Source organism: Hemicordylus capensis, chromosome 4, assembly GCF_027244095.1.
Source record: "Hemicordylus capensis ecotype Gifberg chromosome 4, rHemCap1.1.pri, whole genome shotgun sequence".
In the NCBI taxonomy this organism is placed as follows: Eukaryota; Metazoa; Chordata; class Lepidosauria; order Squamata; family Cordylidae; genus Hemicordylus; species Hemicordylus capensis.
In genome coordinates this window covers 63721671-63740712 of record NC_069660.1, presented here as the reverse complement: position 1 = coordinate 63740712, position 19042 = coordinate 63721671, and the positions used below count along the sequence as shown (strand labels likewise).

The 19042-nt window shown below is 43.0% G+C and overlaps 1 protein-coding gene across 8 annotated transcripts in view; it reads right to left on the bottom strand.

The window, feature by feature from the left end:
* Positions 1 to 19042, bottom strand: part of PLXNA2 (plexin A2) — a 615006-nt gene that overhangs the window by 77288 nt on the left and 518676 nt on the right. For all 8 annotated transcript variants that reach the window (XM_053244546.1, XM_053244547.1, XM_053244548.1 and 5 more), the window contains 2 exons: positions 18074 to 18216; positions 13131 to 13399 (listed from right to left, as the gene is read on the bottom strand). In XM_053244546.1, coding sequence (XP_053100521.1) covers positions 13131 to 13399; positions 18074 to 18216 — 412 coding nt within the window. The remainder of the gene's footprint in view (positions 1 to 13130; positions 13400 to 18073; positions 18217 to 19042) is intronic.

Genomic DNA, 19042 nt, shown 5'->3' with positions numbered 1-19042 from the left:
AAGGAGATTTAAGAGACTTGTGGAACTACCCACTGGAAGAAAGACTGTGGGGTGCAAGTGGGTCCTCAAAGTCAAGCAGGATGCAGAAGGGGATGTACAGCGTTACAAGGCAAGGCAAGTAGCCAAAAGATAGTCCCAAAACTATGGTGAAGACTCCGATGAGACCTCAGTGTAGCAGCAGCCAGAAAGATGCAAGTTGACCACTTGGATGTAAAGACTGCCTCCCTTCATGGGGAAATCAATGAAGACATCTACATGCAACAGCCACCAGGCTTTGGGGTACCTGGAAAGAAGAGGCTTGTGTGCAAACTACAAAAGAGCATCTATGGCTTAAAGCAAGCAGCCAGAGTGTGGAATGAGAAACTGAATCAATTGCTACTTAAAGAGGGTTTCACTCAAGGAAAAGCTGACCCCTGTCTATATTCAAGATATAGACAACAGATGGACTGTTGTACATCCCAACTTCTGTTGATAACTTATTACATATGAAGGAAAACAAAACAGCTATGAGATTGTACAGCACCTGAACAAGGAAATGTTCAGGTGAAGGAACCTAGAAGCATCTCCTATTACCTTGGCATCCAAATAGAAAGCGAAGTGGGTGGAACATTCCTTCTCAACCAGAAGCAAAAGATAAAGGATCTTCTAGAATGCCTGAGAATGCCTGGGACTGACAGATGCCAATGAAGTCAGTACACAAATGGATGCAAATTTCTGGAAGCAAGATGGAGACAGTGAGCCTTTACCAGCTAGCAATCAATACAGAAAGGCAACTGGAAAGCTTCTGTATATAGCCACAGTAACGGGGCCAGATATTGCTTCAGCAGTGAGATTCCTGAGCAGAAAAATAAGTGTACCAACCTATAATGACTGGACTGCAGTCAAAAGACTGGGAAGATACCTAAAGGGTAATGCACACTATGCACTGGAGCTTCCAGCAAGCAGCAAACCTAGACTAGTGGGATACATGGATTCAGACTGGGGCAAAGACAGAACAGACCGCAAGTTCACCAGTGGACACGTGGAGCTATAAGTTGGGCTAGCCATAAGCCGTGAGCCGGTGCAACAGGCTATGAGAGGGGAAGTTGGAGATGGAGTTCCAGTGCATTTACCTGTTGCACCAACTATACTAATGACCACTAAGGGCACTGGGGGCAGCGTTAGTTAGTGAGGGTCTCCTTACCTGCCCCTGCTTGTCTCTACTCTATGGCCCCTGCCTTGACTCCTCAGGTACTTCCTGTAGTGAGTCGTTCCTCTTCCCTTCCTCCTAGAGAGAAGATGGAAACATATCTCTCTTTTCCTACCTATTCATTATGTAGCCGATAGAAAGCATATGTCTTTCCTATCTCAAATGTACTTCACCAATAAATCAATTTAGTTTAGACTCTACAGTGATCTCCATATGTGTTACTCTAAACAGCTGCAACAACTAAAACTCTGCACTCTGTAACTGGAGTGGCAGCTTCCTTGGTGCTTTGCGAAATAATCACAAACCCCAACAAAAACCATGTGCCAGTTAGAAATTACTTCTATCAGAGACCTCTAAAATAAAATAAAATAATGTCTCACTTTGTGGCTGCTCATTCATTATTAACGTAGAACAAAATGTTCCATCTCACAATATTTTGCATACTAAATAAAACTCAAGGAGTCTGCCGATCCACAGGGTTGGAACAGGCCTTTATTTGTAGCTTTCTGACTGCAATGTTTGATCTTCACACAGTGAAGCAGGCTTTTAAGTTCTTTTGCTCTTCCCTCTGGTTCCCTCCTTGTATCTTTGCCTTGCCTTATGAATACCTGCTACTTCTCATTAACCCTTCTGAGGTTGCTGCTGTGGTTTTCTAATACACATGGTTCCGCTCTCAGCCTCAGCAACATGTCATCAATCAAAGTCAATAATACAGCAGGAAAAAGGGGAAGAGTGGTATAGCACTGCAGGCATGGAATTTCTGGGACAAAGTATAGGATCACAGAGGTGAAGCAGAACACAATGCACTAAGTACAAGAGAACTGTATGAAGCACATAGCTGGAAAGAGTTCTGCATAAAGAAACCTTCAGGGACTGCTTGAAGTTGCAGTGGCCAGACCTCATCTTCCCTCCTCATTGACATTTTCTTCTGCAACAGATGAATCTCTATATAGGTATATCGAGAACATGATTCTAACATTCAAAATGCTACTTTTCAAACTTTTGCATGGAAGTTTTAGGATTTCTTGAAAAAAAGCAAACACATATTTTCCCTGATGAAGGAACTTGCCCTGATGGATCTTTTCCTGATCTCTGATATCCAAATCTTTTTTACTAAATGGCTGCTTAATTCTGATCTTTGCCTTTAAGGATGATTTCTAATAATCAACCTGTATTGAAATGTTTACAGGAGAACCCTGACATCTGCGGTTTCGCATATCCGTGGTCAGGTAATTGGCACCCAACCTCGGTATACGTCGGAAAAACTGGCCAAACAAATAAAAGGGGGTGGTGGTGGTTATGGCTCACATATCCGCAGGTTGGGGGTGGGCAGAAATGACCTCCAAGGTAATTTCTGCCCACCATTTTGAGTAAAGGAGCCATTTTCTGGCTAGTTTTTGTAAAAAAAAGAACCAAAGAAACACGATTTTTGGTGGAAAAACTCAAAAACTGCAGCATTGGGGGGGCATTGCTGAACATCTGGGGACACAGAGCATGGTAACGGTAGGGCATCCCACCATTTATTCCCTTTTTGTGCATTTTTACTGGCTAGGGAACCTACCCCTCCCCCCGATTCCCATTACCCTAATGCCCCATTATCCACGGTTTCACTATCTGCAACATACCCCTACCTGGCAGAATGGAACCCCCGCAGATAACGGGGTTCTCCTGTATATAATTTCAAAAGCAACAAATACACAAATGCACACAATTCCACAGCTGGTATATACAATAGCTCTTCTGGCCATGCAACCAATCCTCACAACCCTAGGATGCAGAATGGTCAAGCATGTAAATACCTGCACACTGTCCAACAAGATCCTGTGCTAGGTGAAATATCACTTAGTTGCTCCGGTACTTATATTATTTTGAGCAGCAATAGTGCTATACCACAGTGTTAATTCCAGAGCTCAGTTTCCCAGCATCTGACTTTGCCACAAAAAAGGCTGTTGGGGATTTCTTTTAAAGCCATCTTTGGGCAGCAAAACATCTGCTTCTGGCTTAATTCCTTTCCCTTTTCAGCTCAGAGACGCCTTCCCAGCTCATAACTGGATGCACTACAATCCACTCAGACTCTGGATTTGGCAGAAAGAAGTCAAATAAAACATGTCATATACACTTTAAGCAGGCAAGAGAAGACAAGAGCAGTACCACTTCGTGCCACACACAGCCTCTGTGGGCTTGTTGTTCTTGCCTCTTGCTCCATCTCTGTGGAAATCAGGCTGTGATGCTGCCAGGCCAGCTCTGATGTGGTACACTGGATTATGAAGAAAAGCTGCTGCAGCTAGCTAGACACAGGGAAATGCTGAGATCGTCAGCTTTATATTTTTGGAGAACAGTGAAAAGTCATTACTAACAGCTCTGGCAGACAACTCCTTTCTGGAGAGGGGGAAACATGGAGGGGGGGGATGGGGCAATGGCGCACTTCCACTTGTGAAATAAGTTACTGGTTCTATGACTACAGCCAGATACACAACATCAATTTCATGTCAAGAATACCCCTGCTAACTTGGCAAAAAGGCACCTTTTACCGTGGTGATTCTCTTTCTTTAGCAGGGGGAGAGGAACTGGCCCTATCCACTCCCAGCACAGTACCTCCAGTGACTTTTGCTGGTGTCTATCTTGTGTTTCTTTTTAGATTGTGAGCCCTTTGGGGACAGGGATCCATCTTATTTATTTATTATGTCTCTATGTAAACTGCCGCGAGCCATTTTTTGGAAGGGCGGTATAGCAATCGAATGAATGAATGAAGAATATTCACTGAGTCTAAAACAATTAAAAGCAATGTGAATTTGATTTCAATGGGATGGATACGGGTCACACAGAAACATAGGAAGCTGCCTTTGGTCCATCTAGCTCAGTATTGTCTACACAAACTGGCTCTCCAAGATTGCAGGCAGGAATCTCTCTCAGCCCTGTCTTGGTACATGTTCCTATGGCACATCAGGGCTTCCTCTGAGTTGTAATGCTTTTTATCATCTCTTGCTTGCCTCATTTGGTGTTACAGTATCTTCTATAGTGTGCTGTGGACTGGTTTATAGAACAACTTTCAGTGTAGTGAACCAGCTATGGACTGATATTTGAATGCAATTGTAGCATGGTGATGTCATTTTCAGAATATTCCCAGCACAGCTCATTTTTCAAGCGGTTCCCACAAAGTGGTAAATTATTGGCTTGGTATGAATCTGAGCATTTCTAGAAGATGATTTCACCATATCTGAAGCCGTGTGTGTGTGTGTGTGTGTGTGTGTATGTGTGTGTGTATGTGTGTGTGTGTGTGAGAGAGAGAGAGAGAGAGAGAGAGAGAATATGAATGGACCTTTGCGATACCTTGGTCAGACCCCAAACAGAGGGCGACTTGCCTCTAATATATGGCTATTAGGGACAGAGCTCCTCAACTTCGGGTGCACAGGTTCTAATTCTGAATGGGTTAGTGAACAATTCTATCATTCCAAATGTTTGGCCTGCATAACTTTGCTACTAAGTCCAATTACTAATAGACAGACAGCCACAGCAAGGCAGGGTGGTCTAAGTGTTCAAGTCTCATTTGTTTTGCGGACATTAATTGTTTTTAATTGTTTTAATTGTTTTTACCTTGTTGTAAACCACCCTGAGCCATTTTGGAAGAGCAGTATATAAATCAAATAATAAATGAATGAATGAATAAGAGTCTGAGGGAATTAAGAGGCATTGGTGGGTGGGATGTACCTTCTTGAATTGTTAGAGTTATGCATAAGGCAAAGGAGGAGTGGGCACTATTTTCTAAATATCTTATCTAATGTAGCCCTGTCCTTTCAGAAGTACTTGCTCAGGCCTAGCATGAAATCTGGTGGTTCCTTTTCTCAACTGTTTAATTAAGTGGTACCACCTGTCTTCAAGGCAGCTAAAAGAATGAAATCCAGTAATGATTCCCATGGGCTCAGATAGAATGGCAAAGGGTGCTATGTAAATAGAAATGTAAATACCTACAGTAAGATAAATATATGTGTCCATTCAGCATATACACTAGCAAAACAACTACAACAGTTTTAAGAAACTTTTGTTGAATAAAGTAGCATTTCCTGAACCACTATAGCTTCAGCCTTTCTACATTTTGCCTATCAGTTCCAATTTCTTTTCCCCTCAATTCCTTTTATTAGACTCTATTAGACTTGGAAGGGCAGTATATAAATTGAATGCATGAATGAATGAATGAATGAAAATAAATCTGTCCATCTGTATGTCTATGCCCTCTGGGCACAGACTGTACCACTTTTATGGACGGATTCTCACATGCCTTTTTTAATGACTGCTTTTAACACATGTATGCTGCAGAAGTTGATGGAGATCTGTTTTTAGCCTATTTTCTTTAAGGAACATAAGCTTATTAGATTACCCGGCATTTTGTGTGTGTGTCCCTATCAACTTTGCAATGCCTGGACCAATATGAACCAAACTAGATACAGTTGTAGAGACCCAGGGACACCTCAGTGGCATAGTTTGTGATGATGTCATCCACCCCAATTCAAGATGGTGGATGCATAAACGTTTGAGGCAAAAGTGGGCTAACGTGTGAACTGCCTAACCGATTTGAACCAAATTTGCTACAGTTGCAGGGACAGATAGGGACGGTGCAAGGGCATAAATTGTAATGATGTCATCCACCTTGATTCAAGATTTATTTTATTTATTTATTTATCAAATTTGTATACTGCCCCAAACTTTTGTCTCTGGGTGGTTGGGGGACGCATGAATGGTTGAGGCACAAGTGGGCTAATGTGGACTGCCTAACTGATTTGAACGGAATTTTGTACAATTGTATTGAGTGATACATAGGGCCACCTCAGTGGCGTAGTCTGTGATGATGTCATCCATCCCAATTCAAGATGGCAGGCGTGTGAACGTTTAAGGCTGAAGCAGGCTAACTTGTAAGGATGGTAATTATCAGTTAACATTATAGTAAAAGTAATGTAGGTAGATTAGTTTCACCGAAATGAATGATATGAACAATATAAAGTAGGCAAAACAAGGCAACTTGCACACACATGCTTTGCATAACTTATAATTCATAGTGGGTACAAAGTGTTTCGTAGGCCTCTTACAATTCTACAATTCTGTTATTTTAGCCTGCCTTGCACTGCCTAAATTAGGCATTGCTTATTTTTGCACATATAAGGGCTAGAAATTTATTTGCTTATTCTGTAAAACAAAACAATGAAAACATGAAAAATCAAGTTTCTTAGGATGGTGAATTTTTGCACACTATGACTGTAGAATCATAGCATATAGCCTGGGTTAAGGTATATTAGCAATAAAAATCACATAGAAATTGCCTCACTGTGCAGTACTTAGAATGAATGAATCTTACTGGAGAGTTCTAGTACATATTTGCAAGCAGAGGTGCTCTTACCTCTGGACTTTGGGGCTGTGTCCAGGGCCTCCACAGACCCTGGGCCCCCCAAATCCTCTTTAGTCTGTCCCGGGTGGGGTGGTCACCCAGTGGAGCATGATGATGCTTAATTTGCAGAGAAGGGGGGGGGGCTCCAAAGGCCTTCAGGTCCAGGCTCCAAAATTACCTAGGTACACCTCTGTTTGCAAGATCCAAGCTCTGATTTGTGTCTATGGGAGTGTATTGGTATGCAAATTAGAAGGCTAATTAATGTTGTTTCACTGGAGCAAAAACTGTAAGAACAAGGGCAAAGAAAGCTACAAGAAAGAAATTCACCAATGTATATAATATCACTTTCATGGTAGTCTTATTCAAGACTCTGCAAACAAAGTTTTGTTCTTATTCCTAGATAGGAAATAGAATTCTTTGCCATGAGATGTGGCTGGTGATGGCCACCAGCTTGAATGGCTTTACAAGGGGCTTAGACAGATTCTTGGTGGACAAGTCTATCAATGGCTACTAGTCTGGTGGCTGTGGGCCATCTCCAGCCTCTGAGGCACGATGCCTTTCAATACCAGTTGCAGGGGAGCAACAGCAGGAGAAAGGGCATGCACATACCTCTTGCCTGTGGGCTCCCCAGAGGCTTCTGGTGGACCACTGTGTGAAACAGGATGCTGGACTAGATGGGCCTTGTGCCTGATCCAGCAGGGCTGTTCTTATGTTCAGTTGTTAGTGATGGAGCAGTGTTATAACATACCTATTCTATGAACCAAGACTGGACTAGAGCACATTACATGGAAGCAGTTAAAATTACATTTGTCTTTCCTAATACTTATGCTATGTTCATCTCCATAATGTCTGAGCAGGAGGCCTGCAGGGCCAGAGAAAGGAGCCACATAAGCAATCAGGTAACTTGCATTATAATTAGACAATTCAGACACACAGGAGAAAAGAAACACTGCTTCTGGCATTGCTCTGAAACTGCATCACTTTGCTGACTCCAGCAGGCATTTAAAATCCAAACAAATGTCAGTCTCAGTGTTTTCCCACTTTGCTTTGAAGTGCAAGAACTACGTATATTTTAAAAGTGCTGCAAAACTGGAGCAAGCAGTACCACTAGCCTCTTTGGATTGCAACAACTGCAGTAGCTTGCTCTTAGACTCAACCCCCCACCCTTTAAAACAATAATGAACACAGCTGCCAGGGCATTAAAGGCACAGTAGCCAAGTTATGCTGCTTTGTTTCAAGCATAAAGTATGATTCCAAACCGGCAGCATATTTAGATAATATTCTTATCCCTCAGTTTAGCTGCCCATTCACTCTTGCCCGCCTAAACACCCTTCCGACCAGAGGCGTAACTAGGGAAAACAGCACCCAGGGCAAACACTGAAATTACGCCCCCCCCTCCACACCCCCAAGCGCCCAGAGCCTTTGGATGGATAGGGCGGTAGTATTTTATAGTAATAAAATAGTAGTAGTAGTATAAAATAAAATAGTAGTAATAATAATGTAATAAAAATAATAATAAATACCACAAATGTGTGTCCTCCGAGGCGAGGGGATGGCTGTGGGTGGGGGGGGAGCAAGCGGAGTCCGGACTCGTCCCCATAGCGGCGGCCGCCACCAGAGCAACGCCGAGGTCTGCTGTGTGGCCCGGCGTCGCTAACCAATTGAGATGGGGCAGGAGCGGGGGTGAGCAAGCAGCAAGCAAGGTCCTTGACTTGCTGCGGCGGATGTAACACAGAGCCGCGGCAGATGTAACACAGAGCCCGACGCTGAGGCCTGCTGTTCGGCCCTGCGTCACTTCTGAACTGCAAGGCGCGCCTGCGCAGTTTCAAGCTTTGGTGCGCAGGCGCGCCTTGCAGTTCAGAAGCGACGCCGGGCCGAACGGCAGGCCTCGGCATCGGGCTCTGTGTTACATCCGCCGTGGCTCTGTGTTACATCCGCCGCGGCAAGTCAAGGACCCCGCGGCACCCAGCAGCCAGCCGGAGCCAGGCAATGGGGGGGGGGGGCCGGGACCACTCATGGGGGAGGGGGCGCCACGTGCTCCTTTGCGCAAAGGGCAGACTGCTGCTGGGCTGGCGCTGCCATTAAATAAATTTTTTTTAAAAAAATAATTTTTAATGGCACTTTTTGGCGCCCTCTACCAAGTGGTGCCCAGGGCACGTGCCCTGCCTGCCCTACCATTAGTTACGCCCCTGCTTCCGACGGCTGTTAGGGATGGTAGATATAAAGGGATTCCATTTAATTTAAGGATCTGCCCCTGTGGAATGGGTGCTGTAGAAACTACCCCTCATGTTATTTTATATTGTAAATTTTATAGCAATGCTCATTTAAAACTAATTTCTCCTCTTTTGGGGAAGTTTCAAGGTTACTCTGATGAAGTTTAGTTTTTATCTAAGTTTTGTAAAGAGATCACTTTCAACGTGGCTAGGTTTTGCTACATTATTTGTATTATATGCTCTAGTCTTATGTAATGTTTTTAATTGCACTGTCTGATCTACGATCGTAATAAAGTTTATCTATCTATCTGAGGAAATCTTCATGGAACTTCATATGGGATACAGATGCACTCTTTCAATGTATCCAGTCTCTACATTTACATCTGCATGTGTCTTCAGCTTCTGTTTGTCTTTTTTGTATCTGCATGGCAGATGGAGGCAATAGTGAGCATAAATATGCATTGATCCAAAGGACGATGTCTCATTATACTTAGCATTTTAAAATTTTGAATGTGTCTCCTAAACTTTTGAGTTTAAAGCAACCTGTGTTCACGCCCTAAAAATACAACTTTAAGTACCACAGGCTACCATAGTGCACAACACACTGCAAAATAGCAGTCCACAAAAACTGCAGGGCTATCTCAGGATGTACCATTAGAATTTATTTCCAGTGTGTAGCTTGCTGTATAACATGCCCAACTCCTGTCATTAAGAGCACTTCAAATACTCTCCTGTCTTGCACAAACATCAGTTTACTAGAATATATCTGCAATTCTCACTCCAATGCATCTTCTGTGAAGGAAAACAGTGCCAACATTTGGAAAGAGCTGGAACTAAACTTACTTCTTTTTGGGTTGTTTCTATCCCTGCTCTGACACTGAGCAAATAGAGCCCAGCCCACAGAGCCCAAGTAGAGCCTAAGTCACATGTTTGAGGCAATACACAATACAACACAAGACAAGTCATGGAACAGTTGTCATGGAGAAATGGACCACATAATATCCTGGGCGAGTGCCTGGGTAAATGCTTCTCTGAGGAAGTTTTCTTTGGAGGAACCTATGCTAATAATTTATAGGAATCAGCTGGATTCACACAGTGGGATTGTTATGTGGAATATTATTCAGAAAGAAAACTATAAGATTGTCACTGACCCTGGGAAAATTAGCCCATGTGCTACTGTCTTATGTGAAGCAGGCTAAAGAAACATAATAGCAAGTGGCTTTGTCATAAGGACCATGTCACTTCAGAGATTCAGATAAATTAGGTATATTGAATCCTTGACCTGAATCTCCCCTCAGATTAATCTCCTGTCCATTCCTAACTCCTGAGGGAACATGTTTTCCTGTATACTTGCCCTTCATCTTGTTTCCCTCCTTCTGACAGCTACTACCTTGCCAGTCCAAATAGATGATGAAATAGGTTGGAGAAAATGGGTGGGAGCAGTAGTGTGAGAGTGTCTAACATCTAAGGCCTTATGTAACCTCATGGCACTGGCAAGACGGATGGTTCTGCAGTATATTCGGCCCTCCTCCATGGAAAGAGAGGCTTCCATTCTGGAAACCTCTCTGGTAGGTTCTGGGATTCTGCCTCCATTTATCAAGTGAACCTCCTTAAGGCTCAGCAGCCAGTGCACTATGAAGTTCCATTTGTGCTATACGGGGCGGGTGGTGGGAAGAAAAATGCTATTCTCTATCGGGGGGCCTTGAGCAGCCAATTCATTTCCCTTTCCTTTCTCCAGTAACATGAGGTTAACTCTATCGTATGATTTCACGGGTGGCTGTGCAGGGTCTTAAATTGGATATAAGAGAATGATAGCTTCCAGCACTTCTCTCTCACTTATTATTTCCTGCTCCCTCCCCTCTTTAGCACAGTGGAGGCCTAGCAGGACCCAAAAATCTAATAAACTCTATAGGACAGTATCTTCTAAATACTGACCCCTCATCAAGTAAAATGGCAAAGGAGTGGAATGGTCATACAAGAGGAAGCCATCACCACCAGGAAACTAGTGGTGAGCTAATCTCCAGCCTATGATCCTCTCTGTGCTATTAAAAGCATACCTAGATAGGAAGAACAGGGATGTTTCTACAAAAAAGTGGGGGCATATCAAGCAGCGTCTGTGCAACATTCTGCCATGTGGGGTAGTGATTTCACAATGCTCCATGTTTACCATTTGGACTAAAAGGGATCAGCGCAGGGCTTAGTGGATAGTGGTTTGAAGGGACTGAACAAACTGAAATCAGTACCCGCAAGTCTCTACTAAATACCCATGTGGGCATGGTCTAATTGGCTATCTGATTTCTATCTCTTCACAATAACCAGTTTAAATGGGGGAAACAACACCAATGTAGCAGGCAGGTAAGAGATGGTGCAAGCTGGGAATAAAAACCTGACATCTGGAAAATGTAGAGTAACATGGCTAATGTCCCCGTAGGTCAGGGTCAGGCTGCTGACGCTGAGTAATGCATTTAAACTGTCAAACTGTCAAAAGCTTTGCCGCATATTCTTACTTATTACTGTCACCTAGGGTCACCCCATGTGGAGTTGCTCCTTGACAACACAGAGACCTCCAAGGACTCCTCATACAGGTCAGGTGAAAAGCCTGGGCAAGGATCCCCAGCTCAGTTTCTGAGACACATGAAAAAGTAATTTGCAGAAGAATGAGAGAGTCTCATGGGGTCAGCTATGCTCTTAGTGTGTCTTTCTGGACTGGGAACTCCCTACTCTTTAGTGCTAGATCTCAGAGCCTTTTACATGCAGTTTTCGAACATATACAACAGATAAAGTTGTTAGTTTTTAAAGGATAGTGATCCACTGGTTTCCTGAAGGATTTTTCCTCTCTTACTTCGGATGCTCGCTCCCTCCATTATCTCAGGGAATCAGGGCTGCCACAATAAGCAGCAGGTTGCAATCTTGTGCCTCGTTATTCATGCAGGAAAAATCTGCAGACTTTCAGCATGAAGACTTTAGGAAAGACTAATTACATTTACAATGGGGCTATTCACATGACCGTGTGCACGCACAGGTGGTCAAGTGGGCAGGGGGGGAAGCAGGGTTCAACCTATCTTCCCCCAGATGACCACTCCAATCTCCTCGAGCGCACAAGCCGTGTGCCCACACGACCGACACTACACCCGGCAACTCGGGTAAACAGACGCCAACTCATTGTCCCAACTTCCGAGAATCCTACAGTGCACCGTGCGCCTAGTGCAGTGCACTGGGGGAATCCTCCACGGGACAGGCGCCTTAGGTGCCTATCTCTGTGTCAGCATGAGCTGCAAACAGCTCGTGCTGACACACAATCCCAGGAGCTGGGTTAAGGGAGCTGGTTTAAAGGCATTTGCGCCCTTAACCTCAGCTAACAGCTGGGCTTCGGCGCTGGGTTTAGCACTGCAGCAGCACTGGGATCTGCATGTATCCTGGTGGTTCTCATGGGCAGCCAAGCCCAGGCTTGGCTGCTTAAACCTGAGCTTGGCTGTTCATGAGAACAACCTCAATGTGTTCCTAAGATATGTTGGCCCAGCACAACTATACTATGATGGCAGTGCAGAATCAACACTTTCCATTACACAGGCATTGTGGTGATATTATGGTTGAGCTTTATTTATTTATTTATTTCATACTGCCCCATCCAAAAGGTTCTGTGCGATGCACAGGAGCAAAACAAAATCCACAACTCAATCATTTAAAAACAATCAATACAAAATCAAATACACCGTTTAAAACCATTCAATAATCAAAACTATTTAAAAATAAATTTTAAAACCTGAAAGGCCAGACCAAACAAATAGGTTTTAAGGGCTCTCTTGAAGGCCAGCAATGAACCCAAGCGATGGATTTCTGCTGGGAGTACATTCCACAGAGTTTGACAGACATATCAACCTAACAACAGCCATGTTGCATAAGGCCCAGTGCCCATCTAGTCCAGCATCCTGTTTCATGTCAGTAAGATATAATGCTGGTGTTCTGATCACAGGAATAATTTGCCCACAGGAACAACATTTGTCTCTGCAAACAAACGTTGTAACCGTGGACAGTGATGAGTGGAGCTTCTGAGCATGTCCTCACGGCTTCAGAGTGACTGGGCTATTGCGGGGGGGGGGGGACAGTTGGGGAACCTGTATCATCAAACATTCCACCAGGTTTTCCAGTGCCAAACTGGAATGGTACTGAAAACGCTTTTTGCAGAACTTTTTGAAGGACTTGGTGTTGACTGAAGACTAAACCTGGTTTCAGTAGCCCTACATGCACACACAAATTGCACAGCTGGTCTATTTGATTCTGGAACCACAATCTTTCCATATAAGGAACAAACTTCCACCAAGTCAACTTCCTTTTCTCTTGTTGCTCTTACCTGCGCAGAAGCAGCTTCGGGTGATTCTTGTTCTCCAAGTTCTTTTCAATAAGATCAGACAGCAACTGCTTCAGGACATCAGTGGCATATTCCAGCTTTCCCTGAAGACCTGTCATGATGAGGGAAGCCACATTGCCACGGTCGCGCATGGAGAAGCTTCGCTGCATCTCCAGGGTCCGGATGAATGTCAACAGAAAGACCTTGTTGTTGATCAGCTGAGCAAAGAGCTTCAAGGCCTTTTCAACATTCTGCTGCCCATTCCCTTGGACCTATAAAAAAGAGTGCTCTATAAAGAAGGGTGCTCTTAAGGATCAAGTTAGTGTCCCTTAGTTTGGGTTTTCCAAAGGCTCAGGAAAGCCTTTGGAAAAGGCTTTCCAAAGCCTAAGGAGCCCTAAGGAGTATGTTATGTTGTCTGCACACTGAAGTTAAAGGCCCACTAACTGGCACATAAGAGGTGCTTCTGTTGCACAAAGATGACTTTGTACTGGCAAATTAATTATCAATTTAGGTGTGTGTGTGTGTGTGTGTGTGTGTGTGTGTGTGTGTGTGTGTGTGTGAACAGTTGGGCGGAGGAAACATTATGCAGGCTTTTCCACTAGTCCTTGTTGTAAATGCAGTTCATCATCACAAGTCAAAATGACAAAGCACTGCAAGTAATTCTTTACCAAACCTTTAATAGACTTCTATATTCACTTGCTCACATTATGTAACTAAGCAGATGTATAATCGGCAGCACATTCATCACAACTGTAGCTTTTTGCGGGACGGTAAATAAAATAAGTAGCAAACATCAATATTTGCTTTCTAGTGCAACAGTTCCTTTAGTTATACAAGTAGAGAAGGCAAGGGGTGATTACTTAAGTGCACACGTACAAGCCCAATCGGACAGGACCTATGTAAACTGCTCACTGAACTGCCCCATAGTATGTAAGGCAGGAAAGTGTAGGGTAGAAATGGACTAGACTGAACAGCAAGCAATTTCATTTTACAATGTACATCTGACTGTTAAGATTCTGGCCCTTATACTTTGTGCAAAGAAGAGGAAAAAATCATACCATTCAGTTGGAAGATATCCAGCTGATGATCTAAACCAACCCCCTGATTTTAGTAAGCATATCCAGTATCTTAAGTATCCTTGACAGGACCTTTTACCTTAGAAATGTGATCACAGCATAACTGAAACACATTAAACTTTGACTCATTTAGCTTTGTCACATTTTTGTGAACTAGAACTGTGCAATGATTTTCTTTGAAGGCAACAGAAAGTTCATAACCCACCTTCTCCAGGATGCCTTTGGCACAGAACTTTAGACCTTTTCCCCTACTGTAACCAAACTAAGTGATGTTAGACTGAAAGAACTACATATTCTTTCCTTGCCTCTGCCTCCATCCTCTCCCTTTCCTCTTTTGTTGCCCTAATGTTACTATTTAGATTGTAAGCCCTTTGGGGCAGGAACCTGTCTTCTTATAAAGTGTCATATAATAAAAGCATTAAAGAACAATTATAATAGATAGACATTAGGACTTGGTCTGACTTAGGGTGCAGTTTGGAGTCATGGCAGTCTTAATAAGTAGCACATGTAGTAAGGTGGTGTGGCAAGCTTGGGACAGGAACAGGAGCCACATGGGCTTGGCCATGGTAAAGAGATAGGCCTGCACTCCTGTCAGGCTCTATGATACTGTACTGCTATCTGTTCCCTGGCTCAGAAGACACCAGGGGGCCTTGTATGTACTGTAATATGCACTGTATTGTGTAAATAAGTGGTACTAGCTCATACTTAGGCCAATATGTTAGACCAATAAAGATCTCAAATTAGATCACTGAACTGCCCCATAGTATGCAAGGCAGGAAAGTGTAGGGTAGAAGTGAACTAGACTGAACAGCAAGCAATTTCATTTTACAATGTAAATCTGACTGTTAAGATTCTGGCCCTTATGCTTTGTGCAAAGGAGGGGAAACATGCTTATCATTCAGTTGAAATATATCCAGCTGATGATCTCGACTAACCCTCTGATTTTAGAAAGCATATCCTGTATTTTAAGTATTCTTGACAGGACTTTGTACCTTAGAAATGCAATAATAGCATAACTGAAACACACTAGACTTTGACACATTTAGCTTTGCTACATTTTGAAATTAGATCATATGCAAACTTGCCCAAATATTATTATTATTTTTACATTTATATCCCGCTCTTCCTCCAAGGAGCCCAGAGCGGTGTACTACATACTTTAGTTTCTCTTTCACAAAAACCCTGTGAAGTAGGTTAGGCTGAGAGAGAAGTGACTGGCCCAGAGTCACCCAGCTAGTTTCATGGCTGAATGGGGATTTGAACTCGGGTCTCTCCGGTCCTAGTCCAGCACTCTAACCACTATACCACGCTGGCTCTAATAGGCCTAATTTCTGTTAGGCTGCATCTGCAATCAGTCAAATGTAGCTGTCTCTATGTGATATTTCTGTATATATGTATGAATGTATGTATGAATGTATTATGTATGTATGTCTCTTGACTTTTTAAACTAATGTACAACCATGTTCATATGTGAGAGTGGGATATTTGCTTACATGCAGTTTTGGTTACTAGTTTAACAAGAAGTGTTGTGTAAAATCCACCAAGAACAACCCTTGAGCAAGCCCCATCGATATAAACAGGGGTTGCACTAGAGCATATTTAAGCTCTTGGGTGTGGGCAACACATTTTGCTTGTAAAAGAAAATGTGAAAAATGAAACCCAGTATATATAACACAACATCCTGTCATAGGATAAACCTCATCAGATAGGTTTGAACCTCCAACCCTTCAGCTCAGGTCTCCAAAGCACTGCTACTTGAGTTACGAGCACTGCTGCCAGGTTAGTTATAATTAGAACCCTAGAGAGAGAGATTTTATATATTGTTTAGTAAGTTAAATAGCTATTGGTAGGATACGGCAGCTGTGTAAGCTGTATAGCAGGACAGCTAAGTTGTAAGTCCATCCTACAGTATATGCAGATCTTGGATTCTCTGCCATCATTTGTCACTTCTCTGCAAAGTGCATGGTAAAAAGAAGCAGGATTATAGCTCATGTTCAATACGAGTTTGATTGAGAAGGCAAAGGTAGAGGAAGCTATCGGCACAGGAACTATTAACAGAAAAAGCAATGTTTCAACAGGACAACCCCTGTGGCTGGCTGAGGTATGAGTATTTGCATGTTATACTCTCACACACGCAGCATATATAACACAGTCATTCATGCTCTATGTATGCTGGACTGTCCTTGAAGATCCAGAAGCTACAGTTAGTATGGAACATGGCAACGATATTCCTGACTAGGACAGGACATCTGAAATATATCTCAGCAGTCTTGGAACAGTTGCACCAGCTCCTGGTCCACAATGAAGCCCAATGCAAGATACTGAATGTCCTATAAAGTTCTACATGGTTTCTACAGAGGAGATGTGGACAAGTACACAAAACAAGGCCTTTTCAAATGTAGCACTCTGACTCTAGAATGCTCTCTGCAGAGAGGCTTGCTTGACGCCAAGTCAGATATCCTTTCAGCTCCAGGTGAAGACTTTTTGATTTGCCATTCCCTTTTTTTTTTTGCATTTATATACATTGTTTTCATAGTTTTATAACCCATGTTGTTCATTTTACTTGGATATTTGTGCTACTATTATTTTTAATATATATTAGCTGTTCTGAGAGGCAGTTGCCTGAAGAGCAAGCTAGAAAATTCTAAATAAATAAACTATTGCACAGGCATGCCATTGAGGGTGTCAATCCCTCATTTAGTTTTTCCTTGTCAAATACCAAAACAGCAGTTGCATATTCAATAATGGGATCCATGAGGTCTCCTCTTGGCCCTTAGCTTCAGGTAAAAGTGTTCATGACATCTGAACCAACCAATCTTTCTTCGTTTGAGTGAAATAAACCAAGATCTCCATCCAAAGTTTGAAGTTTCAGATCTTGGTTTATTTCAAGCAATTTGGTTAGCGATTAGTCAGTTTGAATGTCATGACTGTCATGCACACAATCAAAAACTGTGTTCTACCCGGGTTTGGGAGCCTTGTGTACTCCTAATTTTCGGTTGGGTGGAAGCAAGGTAGGAAGAAAACCTGGGTAGAAGTGATTGTGTGGAAGCAAGGTAGGAGGCAAACCTAGGTAGCTTTTCCTCCTACCTTACTTCCACACAACCGAAAATTGGGAGCACACACAGCTCCCAAACTGGGGTAGAACAGAGATTTTGATTGTGTGAATGACCTCATTACGTTGTACAAATGCACAGATATCTGTACACTCATACATATTTTTGTGTGAATGACTCATTTTAAAAGTGAACCTGGGTACAAGTTCCTCAAATGCATGCTACAGGTAAGAAGTCTACTGCTGTACCTGTGTTCAACATATAACTGTACAGATCTTCACTTGTGTACACAGTTCACTCTAATGTATGAATGTTCAACATGTGAATAGGGCTTTGGAGATCTGCAGAACCAAGATTTAACTGTGGTTGCATGTGATGTCTGAACCAATCCAGAGTGTAATTTCCCCAAATAAACTCGTCTTCTTTAGTTTTCTTTTTATACGGAGATAATTAAAGGAGCTTAATTAAAGAGTTAGTGACAAATGCAGCTGACAGCTGGGCTGCAAACTTGGACTTGGGGCTGTAGCAACAGGTTGGCGCCGGGGGAGGGCGGAGATAACAGGGCTACAGCCACAGAAGAAGTTGAGAGGAAGCACACTATGTGTAAAATAGATAGAGCACGAGCCTCTTGTTATAATGAACTTTGGTGTTCATTGTGCTTAGCCCAGCACTTCTAATAAGATTCAGCATGGGAGGCAGAAAGGTGCTTTCACAGCTGTATGGGTTTCAATCTAGCTTCCCAGAGGGGACCTGGAAAAAACCAATGCCAGTTACCTGATGAAAGAGAGATAGAGTGAACACACTGCTACTCCATTACCTCTAATTCACGCAGGACAGGGTGATCCTCAATGCCAGGGAAGAGGACCCGCATGGCATATGTGCGATAGTCAAGGTACGGGATTCCCGAGCGGTCCAAGTCACTGGTTAACTCATTGATGTCTGTCTGCAGTTCTGCAAAAGCTATTAGAAAAATGGAGGGAGGAAGACAATCAGAGATATGCACTAGGAATGGAGGTGGTGGTATAAGTAATCAAAGCCTGCAAATAAGCCAACTTTGGGAAGCTCATTTACTCTAGACCTCTCTGTGTCATTCAGACATGCCCTCAAGCTGGGAGCCACTTCCCCAGCATTCTACAGAGAGAGAGAGTGTGTACAATGCAAAGAACAGATGCTGAGAACAAAACACTTGCTAATTTGTATGCTGTTCACACCTTGTATGTAAGCACTGAAAATGCCTTGAAAGGCACTAGATAAAAATAAAGATCCTATTTTTAAATCACTGTGCTGTGTGGCTTTCTCTTTCTCACTCACTCTGCTCCCTAACCCTCTCTATTCCCTATGTTCTTTTGCTATGGCTAGCAATAAGGAATTTATTCCCATGCTTCATAGCTTAAATGGCATTATGCAGGGTCCGGGAAGAAGACCATTCTTTCAGCTGTGGATACAAAACTGCAGCAAGATTTACAAACACTGGCAGTTGTCAAGCAGTCTTGTCAATTCACGAGAACTAAGACTCACACACGCATCAAAATGGCCCTTTGGATGTGCACAGTGGGAGAACAGAAAAACTTGCATAGCACCACCAGCATATTGTGGGATAAAGATTGCACAAATATTGTGCACATAAAGCTCCATTATGTTGTATTGGAGTGTTCACACTAATACATAAATGGAGGCCAGCTAAAGTTTATGCTACACACACACACACACACACACACACACACACACACACACACACACACCTATCTATATCTATATCTATATGACATAGAGATCATGTTCATTT